Source organism: Elephas maximus, chromosome 4 (assembly GCF_024166365.1).
Source record: "Elephas maximus indicus isolate mEleMax1 chromosome 4, mEleMax1 primary haplotype, whole genome shotgun sequence".
In the NCBI taxonomy this organism is placed as follows: Eukaryota; Metazoa; Chordata; class Mammalia; order Proboscidea; family Elephantidae; genus Elephas; species Elephas maximus.
Window position 1 is genome coordinate 133052484 of NC_064822.1, and position 13377 is coordinate 133065860.

The 13377-nt window shown below is 39.4% G+C and overlaps 1 protein-coding gene across 2 annotated transcripts in view; it reads left to right on the top strand.

Moving 5' to 3' along the window:
* LGR5 (leucine rich repeat containing G protein-coupled receptor 5) overlaps nt 1-13377 on the top strand; it is a 156153-nt gene that overhangs the window by 125343 nt on the left and 17433 nt on the right. For both annotated transcript variants that reach the window (XM_049883895.1, XM_049883896.1), the window contains 6 exons: nt 103-174; nt 5930-6001; nt 6157-6225; nt 6367-6438; nt 10332-10397; nt 11342-11413. In XM_049883895.1, the coding sequence (XP_049739852.1) occupies nt 103-174; nt 5930-6001; nt 6157-6225; nt 6367-6438; nt 10332-10397; nt 11342-11413 (423 nt within the window). The remainder of the gene's footprint in view (nt 1-102; nt 175-5929; nt 6002-6156; nt 6226-6366; nt 6439-10331; nt 10398-11341; nt 11414-13377) is intronic.

A 13377-nucleotide genomic window follows, 5' to 3' on the forward strand; every position in this document is an offset into this window, starting at 1 on the left:
AATATCAAGTCGATACCTGAAATGTTTTTTTCTCTCTTTTTAGAGGATTTCATAGCAACAATATCAAGTCGATACCTGAAATGTTTTTTTCTCTCTTTTTAGAGGATTTCATAGCAACAATATCAAGTCAATACCTGAGAAAGCATTTGTAGGCAACCCTTCTCTTATTACAATGTAAGTGACCATAGTGCTTTTTGATTTTCCGTCCTGAAATTTAACATGTATAACGAATGTTCAATATTTGCGCTAGTTTTGTCTGTTGGTCAGTGTAAGAAACTATACAGAGAAGTGTATATGGAGGTGTTTTGCTAGGTTTTAGCTGAACACTGGAAAAAATATAAAAGGTTTTTTTGGTTTTTGGTTTTTTTTTTTTTTTTTAGGATTGACTATACGAAGGCAGGAAACTCTGGTGATGTAGTGGTTAAAAGCTACAGCTGCTAACCAAAAGGTCGGCAATTCAAGTCCACCAGGCACTCCTTGGAAACCCTATGGGGCAGTTCTAGCCTGTCCTATAGGGTCACTATGAGTTGGAATCAACTCTACAGCAGCGGGTTTGTTTTTGTTTGTTTGTTTGGTTTTATATGAAGGTAACAGGTTTGGTTTTATATGCAGAACAAGGAGCCCTGGTGGTGCAGTGATTAAGTACTCAACTGCTAACCAGAAGGTTGGTAGTTTGAACCCACCAGCTTCTCTGCAGGAGAAAGATGTGGCAGTCTACTTCTGTAAGGATTAGAGCCTTGGAAGCCCTATACAGCTGTTCCACTCTGTCAAATAGGGTCACTATGAGTTAGAATCAACTTGATGGTAATGGGTTTGGTTTTATATACATATATATATGCAGGACAGGAGTCCCTGGGTGGCATAAACAATTAAGCACTTGACTACTAGCCAAAAAGTGGGTGGTTTGAAGCCACCTAGAGGGGCCCAGGAAAAAAGTCCTGGTGATATGCTTCTGGAAGGATGGAGCAGTTCTACTCTGCATCCATGGGGTCCCCATGAGGCAACAGGCAACAATAATAACAATCTGCAGGCTACTATGCTATATATCTTTAGATCCCTTGTCTTACTTCACAGTAATCCTGTGAAATACTTTTGATATCTCTGGCATAGTGGTTAAGTGCTACGGCTGCTAACCAAAATGTCAGTAGTTCAAATCCACCAGGCGCTCCTTGGAAACTATGGGGCAGTTCTACTCTGTCCTATAGGGTTGCTATGAGTCGGAATCGACGGCAGCGGCTGTGGCTTTTATTTTCTATTGAGAAAACTGATTTTTAGAGAATCAATGTCAAGGTTACACAGTCCAAACTTGAACCCAAGTATACTAGAAATATAAATTATCATATACAAACAAGGGTCCTGTATAGCTGTAGACTGCAGTTTAAATAGGGAAGAGGGGGTGGAATTCTGTTTTATGCTAAGTCCCCATATCTATTAATTATCAAGCCCAAGTGCGGAGTTACACTTATACAAAAAAAAAAAAGTAGGATGTAATTCTAAAAAGTTGCATATGTTTTAGAAAGGTATATGTGAGGATTTAAATGCCAACAAGAACATGAAAGAGTCTACAACTACAAAGTATAATTAAGTCTGTGTTTCACATTTAGTACAGACAGAAGATTGGTCATATGTAGATATAAAACCCCTTGCCATCAAGTCGATTGCTACTCATCACAAACCTATAGAAAACAGTAGAACTGCCCCATGGGGTTTCCAAGGAGAGTCTGGTGGATTCGAACTGCTGACCTTTTGGTTGGTAGCCAAGCTCTTAACCACTGCACAACCAGGGCTCCATGTGTAGATATAGGATGATGAAATATACATAAACATTCAGCTGACTCTTAGACAAGAAACACTTGTCAGAAGCAGTTTTGGGGCATAGCACTGGCCTGGGGTCATGAGTGAGGGGTCTCAGATATGGAGGGGGGTCAGAACAATTGCTGAACATGACTCTAGGGGAACTTCTTGGCAGATGTTTGTCCTGTGCCAACTTGATTAAGAGGCTTTCTGAAACTACGTGGCATTTGTCACAAATGAGCTGGAGTCTCAATTAGCCCTGATGACTGAAAACAGTACCACTCATCATTTCTGAAATGTTCAGGCAGTATGCTGGCAAACTGAGTGTTTTGAAGTCTGTTGATCAATAAACAGGACTCCTCATTAGAGAGTATTTACATATTAAGAGGTTGGTAATTGCACTGTCTTTGCTCCTTTCTTCTTGCAGCCACAGGACTGGTTTTTAATCACTCTTTTGATATGCTAATATCTTCAGAGGACAACTCCAAAAGCCACTGCAGTTGACTCATAGAGACACTATAGGGTTTCCAAGGCTGTAAATCTCTAGTGAAGTAGACTGCCACATCTTTCTCCCTCAGAGCTGCTGGTGGTTTTGAACCTCGACCTTTCGGTCAGCAGTTGATTGCTTTAACTTCTGCGCCACCAGGGCTATTACAGAGGAGGACCAATAGTCCGAATATTTACTAGAGCTTATATTTTATATGCAGCATTTGGAGCCCTGCCGGCACAGTGATTAAGAGCCTGGCTGCTAACTAAAAGGTCAGCGGTTCAAATCCACCAGTCGTTCCTTGGAAACCCTATGGGGCAGTTGTACTCTGTCCTATAGGGTCACTATGAGTCCAAATGGACTTGAGGGCAATGAGTTTTTGGTTTTATCCAACTTTTGATGGTGTTGACCACTGAAACTCTCCTCTCCCTGCTCCCCCATCTGTTTCCACCTCTTTTCACTGCTGCCCCCACCTCTGCCCCTTCTGACTCTCCAGTTCTCATTTCTACCTCTTCAGTTCCTATCCTATCCATCTTCCCATCCTACTTTCATCCCCACTGCCACCATTACTTGTAGGTCTGTACCAGTCAAGATTATTAGGTTGGTCTCCCTGTCATGGCAGAAGCATCTCCCTGGAGGCACAGCATCCATCTTGTCACGCCCGTGCTGTGAAACAGAGATTCAAGATTGTCTGTTTACATTTAATGGAAAGTTCTTACCCTGACATTCACAGCCCTGCAAGACATAGTCCAACCCAACCCTGCCTCCCAGTTCCCCAAGGGTCTCCTGAATTACCCTATGCTGTGTTGTTGTTGTTAGTTGCCCTTGAGAGGATTCTAACTCATGGAAACCCCTATGTGACTACATGTGTGCAGAGTAGAACTGCTTCATAGGATTTTTGGAAGCAGATCGCCAGGCCTCTCTTCCAAGGCACCTCTGGGTGGGTTCGAACTGCCAACCTTTCAGCTAATAGTCTAGTGCTTATTCATTTGCACCACCCAGAGATTCTTCTCTATGCTGTAAACCAAGCTATAATCATAGAACAAAGTTCTTTCCTTTTCACCTTTGCTCCTACTCTTTCATCCCCTCACTATACTTGTTGAAGTACTGCCCCCAGGACCCATTTCAAATGCCATTTCCATGAAGTTTCTATTGATCTCCCCCTAAAACAGAAGAGAGTTCTGTCCCAGAGAGCCCATAGCTACTCGTTTGTATCTGTAGTACTTCTGCCTTATGTACACAAACATGTGTATTCATATCTGACCAGTGTACAAACACATGTACATGCATACGAACACAGTCGTATACATGCAAGCATACAGTATAGATAAGGAATTGTGTAACATTATGAGGAAAATTCCATTTTTTAATCATAAGGACTATATTCCTCTTACCAATTGTTCAATCCCAACGGAAAAGAAAAGAACAGAGGATTGGAGGATAGAAGGGGACTTAGGTTTGCTGGGTGACAACTATATCCTAGGCACTGTGCCAGATGCTACACATGCATTAACTCTCTTAATTCTTACACAAACTCTACAAATAAATATTATCATCTCAGTTTAACAAATTAGAAAATCAAGGGTCTGATAGGTAATGAACTTGTCAAGGTTAATGTACCTGAGCTTCGGTTTCTTTCTCCATAAAAGAGGAAAATGGTGTCTACCCTACAGATCTTGTAAAGTTGTTGTGTCGCTGAATTGTACCATATAAGTGAAAGTGATATGCCGTTACCATATTTATTAGTTTTATCCCAACCGATTCCAAGTCTTTTTAGGGCAGGGCCATTTTATCATTCCCCTTCACACATCCAGCATCTAGAATAATGGCAGGCACATAGTAGATACTCAAGGACACCTTCTTGCATGCGTCAGTCTTTAAGTCCCTGCAATACTGATCCTCATACTTTAAACACAGTAGACACCAATAAATATTTGTTGAATTTAATTGAAATATTAGGTCATTTCGTTTAAGAACTATGTGTGGGGCTCTGTTAAACAAGCAGTTCAAATACCATTACATTGAAAACATCTGTAAAACAAAAATATTTTTAAGTTCTAATACTGTCCAACCTTATAGAGCAGTAATTAGTGCAAGAAAAATTGTAATGTTACAAAAATCCGCAAATAGCTATTTTCCTCTCAAAATATTTGAAGAGTTCCTTAGGTATGTTGTGATAAAATCTGACCAGTGAATGTCACCATTCTTTAATTATATGATTGCTAGCACTTTGAAATACCTTTTTGCCACTCAGTGGGTAGTCCACAGTTGTTGGAGGCAGAGGAATATTATTAAGTATAACTCCAGTCAGTTCACTTGCTTTTTTCTTTACTATCGTTCATAATTTGCTTTGCTGTCAGACATTTTCAATGTTATATAGTATAGATTTCTTTTTTTAAAAAAGTCTCATAATGCAAATCAAAACACTTTTTGAGGTTTTCCTGAAACCAAGTAATTGGGAACATTATGTAATATGTTGTTATAATTAGGTGTTGTCATAGCAATCCTGTGTACAACAGAACGAAACACTGCCCAGTCCTGCACCATCCGCATAATCATTGTTATGTTTGAGCCCATTGTTGCAGCCACTGTGTCAATCCATCCCACTGAGGGTCTTCCTCTTTTTCTCTGACCCTTTACTTTACCAAACATGATGTGCTTCTCCAGGGACTGGTCCCTATAGATAACATGTCCAAAGTATATGAGATGAAGTCTTGCCATTCTCGCTTCTAAGGAGCATTCTGGCTGTACTTCCTCCAAGACAGATTTGTTGGTTCTTTTAGCAGTCCGTGATATATTCAATATTCTTCACCAATGCCATAATTCAAATGCATCAATTCTTCTTTGATTTTCCGTATTAATTGTCAGCTATCACATGCATATGAGGCAACTGAAAACACCATGGTTTGGTTCAGGCACACCTTAGTCCTCAAGGTGACATCATTGCTTTTCAACGCTTTAAAGAGGTCTTTTGTGACAGATTAGCCCAAAGCAATGTGTCTTTTGATTTCTTGACTGCTGCTTCCTTGGGTGTTGATTGTGGATCCAAGTACAATGAAATCCCTGACAACTTCAATCTTTTCTCTGTTTATCATGATGCTGCTTATTGGTCCAGTTGTGAGGATTTCTGTTTTCTTTTTGTTGAGGTGTAATCCATACTGAAGGCTGTAGTCTTTAATCTTCATCAGTAAGTGCTTCAAGCCCTCTTCACTTTCTTCAAGCAAGGTTGTGTCATCTGCATATCGAAGGTTGTTAATGAGTCTTCCTCCAAGCTTGGTACCTTGTTCTTCTTCATATAGTTCAGCTTCTTGGTCAGCATACAGATTGATTAAGTAAGGTGAAGGAAGGTGAAAGATACAACCCTGATGCACACCTTTCCTGTTTTTAAACCTCACAGTATCCCCTTATTCTGTTCAAATGACTGCCTATTGGTCTATATACAGGTTCCCCATGAACACAATGAAGTGTTCTGGAATTCCCATTCTTCAAAATATTGTCCATAATTTTTTTATGATCCACACAGTCAAATGTAATGTAGTATAATAAAAATTACATATTTACATTTAATGTATATGCTGAAATTTTGAACAGATACTCATTTACCATTCAAGTTTTATACTAAGACATTGGTGGTTTGATATTTTTCAGACATTTCTATGACAACCCCATCCAGTTTGTTGGAAGATCAGCTTTTCAACATTTACCTGAACTAAGAACACTGTAAGTTTGTATTTCTCCTACAGATTGGTTTCCTCCTGCAGGATTATTGTGAAAACCAAATGAATATTATAGGTTGAAGTGCTTTGAAAATGGCAGTGAAAATTTCCCCTTTCTAGAATCTTCTTCCAATAATTCTCATGTACTCTTTCTTCTAGGACTTTGAATGGTGCCTCACAAATAACTGAATTTCCTGATCTAACTGGAACTGCCAGCCTGGAGAGTCTGTAAGTACTTGAGTGGGCTCTTGACTTTGCCCAGAACACACACTGCCCTTAAAACCTGCCCAGTCTTAACATTAGTGAATCAAAATATGTCACTGTATGATACTTGAATAAAAAAATCATGTCTGTTTTGTGTTTCAACAGGACTTTAACTGGAGCACAGATCTCATCTCTTCCCCAAACTGTCTGTGATCAGTTACCTAATCTCCAAGTGCTGTGCGTATCAGTGAGGCAATAATGTTGTGTAAACAATCACCTTCCATTTAGGGATGAAATGGCAGACATTATTTCAATAATCCTTTAGAAGGGGAGAAAGTTCTTTCTTTACAGGTCTTCAGGAGGTCAGCCTCCTTTTCCCCTTTGGGCCAGGGAAGTGGCTCTCTGACATGATCATGGTAATGATGGTATGTACGCCCTTTGTTTCCAAGACCCAAAAAATTTTCTATTACCGATTTAATTGGCACATGTTTCCTTTCAGAAAATGGACTTGAACAAGCCCAAATAATTTCATTTCCCCCTCTAAAAGCTTTGCATAGCAGAACAAAATAACATAATCAACTAACATGGATGCCAAAATAAAAAATTAAGTTATCAAGCCCATACAAACCTTGATAAAGATGACCAAAAACTCTTCCAGCATAATTGTGGGTGCTGTATTTTAATGTTTCCTCTAATGGTTAAACAGCTTGCATATATTATTCCTATTGGCTTGGGCATTTTTCCTGCCCTTGTCATGTTTTGTAAAAAATAGTTTACAGGGATTAGAAGAGCCTTGAACTGACCTTCCATTTAGGACTCTTAGTGTCTTGCCGTGGAGGGCATTGGTGGTTCAGTGGTAGAATTTTCACCTTCCATATGGGAGACCCAGAATCAATTCTTGGCCATATTCATATCATGCACAGCTACCATCCATATGTCAGTTCAGGCTTGCATGTTGCTATGATGCTGAACAGATTCCAGACTAAGATGGATTAGGAAGAAAGGCCTGGCAATCTACTTACAAAAATCAACCAATGAAAACTCCGTGGATCACAGTGGTCCAATTTGCAACTGATGTGAGGAAGGCACAGGACTGGGCAAAGTTTCATTCTGTTGTGCCTGGGGTTGCCAACGATTGGGGGCTGACTCCACGGCAGCTCACAACAACAATAAACAGTATCTTGCCATGGCTCTGCTTTGCCATGGCTCTGCTCTCACACAGTAGAGGTCTGTGGTAGCTGAATGCCTATACTTCCACTACAGGCATTGTCGTTGTTGTTGTTAGGTGCCATCGAGTCGGTTCCGACTCATAGCAACCCTATGTACCAAGAATGAAATACTGCCCAGTCACGTGCCATATAGTAGTAGCAAAACTACTAGCGATACTACAAATTTTGGATGGAAGAATGGAAATGTTTACCATAGTCATTCTGTCTTCCCCATCCCTAGCGGACCAAATCACTTAAGAGTCCAGGAGCTCAGTGAGATGAAGGTTATAATAACCGTCACCTCACTGATAGCCCTGGTATCACTGCATGCTAGCCTTGGAGTCAGTCATTCATGTTCACAGGAGGGGGGATGTAAAGCAAATCTCTTCTTCTTCACCCCACTTCACCCTAGGAAGTAGAAGTACAGATGAGAAACCTGAGAATTAGGGAAGTTAAATACATTATCGAAGTTATGCTGTGAGAAAGTAGCAGAGTCCAAATACAGGAAATTTCATTGAATAACTGAGAGGTGCGCGTACACCAGGTGATGCATATCTTTGGAGCCATCTTAGAATTCTGCCTACCACACCTAGAATAGGTTTTAGTACCCCTATTTGTTGAGGAAACTGACTCAGTAGCATGACTAGGATTTCATGTACTGTAACTAATAAGTAGAGCGTAAGGATTTAAATCACATTTTTCTCCACCAAGTCACAAAATGAACAGTAAACCACCCAGGTCTAGAATTGCCTAAGTGGAGGCAGACTAGCCAAAGAGTTCAGGGCAAAGGCTCCAGAGCTTGTCTTCTGGGTTCAAATCCAGGTTCTACTGTATAACAGCACAATATCTTGAACAAGTCATTTATCCCTTCTGGGTCTCAGTTTCTCCATCTATAAAGATGTGGCACTTCCCTCAGAGGACCATCATGAGGACTAGATGAGTGACTACATGTCAGACACTTCAAACAGCGCCTGGGACTTGTCTCAATCAATGTTAGTGCTTATCATTCGTCTGTCTCGTTTTCTTTAACTCATTATTCTTTCCTCAAGTTAGAACTTGAGAAATACATTAATGGCAGTATCTTGCCATTTTCGAAGCACTTCATTTGGCCTTCACAACAACCCTATAAGATCAGCAAAGCAGGTATTAATATCCTCACTTTTGTAGAGAACTGAGAAAGATATCCATACTTTGGCCAGTGTATCCACTAAGAAGAATTAGTTGAGCTTGGGACTAGAACCCAGGGTCCTGACTTCTGCTACAGTCTGCTTTATGTTCTCCTGGAAGTACAGGTCTGAGAAACCCCTTCCTTTGGCTGATTCACCCACTGAGTACCTGTAGCATGAGCAAATTGTCACTGTACATGAGTGGTTTTGCCCCATATTGCTTTACACCTATGGGATTACTTGGTCCACAACACAGGCTGTGTATGGCTTTCACCACTTACTAGCTGGTAATCTCAGTCACTGTTCTGTAGGGATAATCACGGTATCTCCCTCATAATGTGACCACAAGGATCAAATGAGATAATTCAGGTAAAGCTATAAACATGGTGCCTGTAGATAGGAAGCACTTGATTAGTGTCAGCTAAGACAAGGAGCTCTGGTGGTGCAGTGGTTAAGTGCTCAGCTGCTAACCGAAAGGTCAGCAGTTTGAACCCATCAGCTGCTTCACAGGAGAAAAATGTGGCAGTCAGCTTCTTAAAGATTCACAGTCTTGGAAACCCTATGGGGCAGTTCTAGCCTGTCCTATAGGGTCGCTATGAGTATGAATCAACTCAAAGGCAGTGGGTCAGGGTAATCTTCAGGTAGAAGACAGCACTCTGTCTTTATGAAGAAGATTTTCTGTGTCCTCTACTAAGAGGTACACAAGGAATAATTTTTTCCCTAGCAATCGGTTGATATGAGTGAACCAAATTATTACCAACTTTGATAATGTCTATTTTATTATCTTTGCTACTTTAGAAAAGTACATACTGTATCATTAATCAGGTGTATGCACGTGTGTGTGTGTGATTTTGTTTTGTTTTGTTTTTGGTCTTTCAACCCTCTAGTATAAACTGTAAGTTTATGTTCGCAAACACCTTTATTTGAACCATTTATATGTAGTGACTTAACTCTATTCCTATATAAAGTCTATGTATTCAATAAATATAGGATAAAGTGATCAATTATAAGAATAAAGCCATCTAAAAGCCTCTTAGAAAACAATATGGATTTTCAGTTGCATTGTGGTGACCTGGTTTTAAGAATTAGAATCAGGCATGAAAATGTGTTAGCTGATTAGCCGATAACTTTTAAAACATGAGACAAGATTTTTTTAATATATATATGTCTTATTTTATCTACCAGCTTTTTTTTTTTTAAACTTTCTGTAAATTACCATGGCTTGTTTTAGAGTAGTTATACTATAAATATGTCCAGATGTTTTTGTTATTCTGTAATTTGTTGAGCTTTGGCTGAAGCCTTTCTTAGATTTTTTTTCCCCCTTGTAGTGATTGATTTCAAAGTTTGTGCTATGTTATGAGTTGCCATTGGGTTCTTTTTAGTTGATTAGAAATGATGATTTCTCTTAGCTGTAGAGATGTAGCAGCTCTTCGAGACGGAGGCACCATTATTTAATTTGTACTCATTTCAGTAAGATAATAGCTAGAATGTTGTAGATCATCACTAACAAAATATAAATTCATTGAGTAAATTATGTAAGCCAATTAAAGAAGTATAACAGTTCCATTTCAGTAAACATGTGAATCTACTGCTTAATCCAATAATGCCTGTGACTACCTGCTCCCTGTCAGGGCTGGGGAAGGGTTTAGAGCCTGCCTTTGGGAGATCTGTCATCTCAAAGGGAATAGGAGCAAAACGTGTTTCCTTAGGATTAATATGTAACAGATTTTTCCCTCTTGCATCTCCTGTTTTTCAGAGATCTGTCTTACAACCGGCTAGAAGATTTACCCAGTTTTTCAGTCTGCCAAAAACTTCAAAAAATGTAAGTCTGTAAGAGTCTCCAAGTGGCCTAGCAAAACCAAGAGCCAGAACTCACATTTTACAGGTGTCACTGGTTTGCTTACCTTCTGATTCACTGGAGAGACATTTGATGCTTTCCCTTCTTACACACACAAGGTGTGACTATGTAGCGTGGCTGTAAAGTCAGGAAACATAGATAGTATCACTTTATCATGCATTCCACTGTTATGGAAGTAAAGCATTTCCTATGTTCCCCATCCCCACCCCCCTAATTGGTGTAATAATGAACCATGTATGTTTGGGCTTTGGAGTTCCTCTTCCATTACATATACAACCCAACTTACTTATCTAATTAGTGGTTTATCTTTTAATATTGGTGGGGGGATTAAGTTTGTTAGTATTTTTGTTTCATAATAGTTATCTTTAAAGGAGGTGCCATATTTGTCTCTAAGATGTTATTATGCACAAAGCGTTTTTGGAATTCCGCTCTTAAAATTGCCTCCCCCACAAAACATCAACCTCCTCGCATTATAGTCATTCTTGGGTTTTGATCAAAACATTATTAATCATCCATCCTTTCATGCTTGATTTTCTCTGAATGCCTTTGGGCCATTAAGGGAAAAAAAAAAATCGACACTCCTAAAGACCCTCAAAAAGTCCAAGAAAGGCTTAGAAGGCAGAGCCAAGAAAAGAGTCCTCAAAGTGTTTTGAATGATTGTGGCATGTTTGGATATGGTTTTATATCCTCCCAAGGGAACTAACTGCTTTGAAAGAGAGGTGATATTTAACTGTATAAATTGTAATGTTCATTTTCAAACAAAACAAAAATTTTAAAAGCAGTTGATAGTCACACCTCATTTGTTCCTTTGATTGAGGGCAGGTAGTCCCTCTTTAAAAGTTCTCTGAACACTGTAATTCTTGAAACCAGTAACTTTGAAATGAATCTTTGGAACCCTCTCATTTCAGTGACCTCCGACATAACGAAATCTATGAAATTAAAGTTGAAACTTTCTGGCAGTTGCATAGCCTCAGAGCTCTGTGAGTACCACCTCAAGCACCTTCCCCAGCACTCAGCACTTTTCATGTCTTTTGGACCTTCCCCTAATATTTCGTTTTCACTGTATACTCATATTGTTTGGCCTTCATGCGCGTATTTCCTATGAGAAGGCAAGTATTTTGCTCTTGATAATTTCCAGGAAAATAATTCCAAAGTAGTAAATTGCCACCATTTGTCTGTCAGTTTGTGGTACTGAGATGACTTGCACGTTGCTGTGATACTTGGACCTAAGCCACTAGTATTTTTCAAATACCAGCGGGGTCACCTATGGTAGACAGGTTTCAGTGGAGCCTTCCTAGTAAGACAGACTAGGAAGAAGGACCTGGTGACCTACTTCTAAAAAAAACTGGCCAATGAAAACCTTATGAAAAGCAATGGAACATTGTCTGATATAGTGCTGGAAGCTGAGCCCCTCAGGTTGGAAGACATTTAAAATGCGACTGGGGAGAGGTGCCTCCTCAAAGTAGAGTTGACCTTAATGATATGGATGGAATCAAGCTTTCAGGACCTTCATTTGCTAATGTGGCATGACTCAAAATAAGAAGAAACAGCTACAAACATCCATCAATAACCAGGATGTGGACTGTACAATGTATGAATCTAGGAATATTGGAAGTTGTCAAAAATGAAATGGAACTCTTGAAGATAGATACCCTAGGAATTAATGAACTGACATGGACTGGTACTGGCCATTTTGAATCAGACAATTCATATTGTCTACTATGCCAGGAATGACAAATTAAAAAGCAATGACATCGCATTCATTGTCCAAAAGAACTTTTCAAGATCTACCCTGAAGTACAGTGCTTCAGTGATAGGATAATATCCATTGGACTATAAGGAAGACCAGTTAATATGACTACTATTCAAATTTATGCACTAACCACTAATGCCAAAGATGAAGAAACTGAAGATTTATACCAACTTCTGCAGTCTGAAATTGATCAAACATGCAATCAAGATGCATTCATAATTACTAGTGATTAGAATTCCAAAGTTGGAAACAAAGAGGAAGGATCAGCTTTGGTGATAGAAATAATGCTAGAGATCACATGATAGAATTTTGCAAGACCAAGGATCTATTCATTGGAAATACCTTTTTCCAACAACATAGTGGCCACTATATACATAGATGTTGCCAGATAGGATACACAGGAATCATACTGACTACATCTGTGGAAAGTGATCATGGAGAAGCTCAATACTATCAGTCAGAAAAAAGGCCAGGGACTGACTGAGGAACCAACCACCAACTGCTTATATGCAAGTTCTGAAGCTGCGGAAAATTAGAACAAGTCCACAAGAGCCAAAGCATGACTTTGAGTGTATCCCACCTGAATTTGGAGATCATGTCAAAAACCGATTTGGTGCATTGAACACTAATGACCAAAGACCAGATGAATTGTGGGATGACATCATACGTGAAGAAAATAAAAGGTCATTAAAAAGATAGGAAAGAAAGAAAAGACCAAAGTGGATGTCGGAAGAGACTCTGAAACTTGCTTTTGAACGTAGAGTAGCTAAAGCAAAAGGAAAAAATGATGATATAAAAGAGCTGAACAGAAGATTTCAACGGGCAGCTCAAGAAGACAAAGTATTATAATGAAATGTGCAAAGACCTGGTTTTAGAAAACCAAAAATGAAGAACACACTCAGCATTTCTCAAGCTGAAAGAATTGAAGAAAAAATTCAAGTCTCGAGTTGCAGTTTTGAAGGGTTCTACAGGAAAAATACTGAGCCACACAGGAAACATCAAAAGAACGTGGAAGGAATACACAGAATCACTGTACCAAAAAGATTTGGTCAACATTCAACCATTTCAGGAAGTAGCATATGATTAAGAACTGATAGTACTGAAGGAAGAAGCCCAACCTGCACTGAAGGCATTGGCAAAAAACAAGGCTCCAAGAATTGACAGAGTACCAATTGAGATGTTTCAACAAAC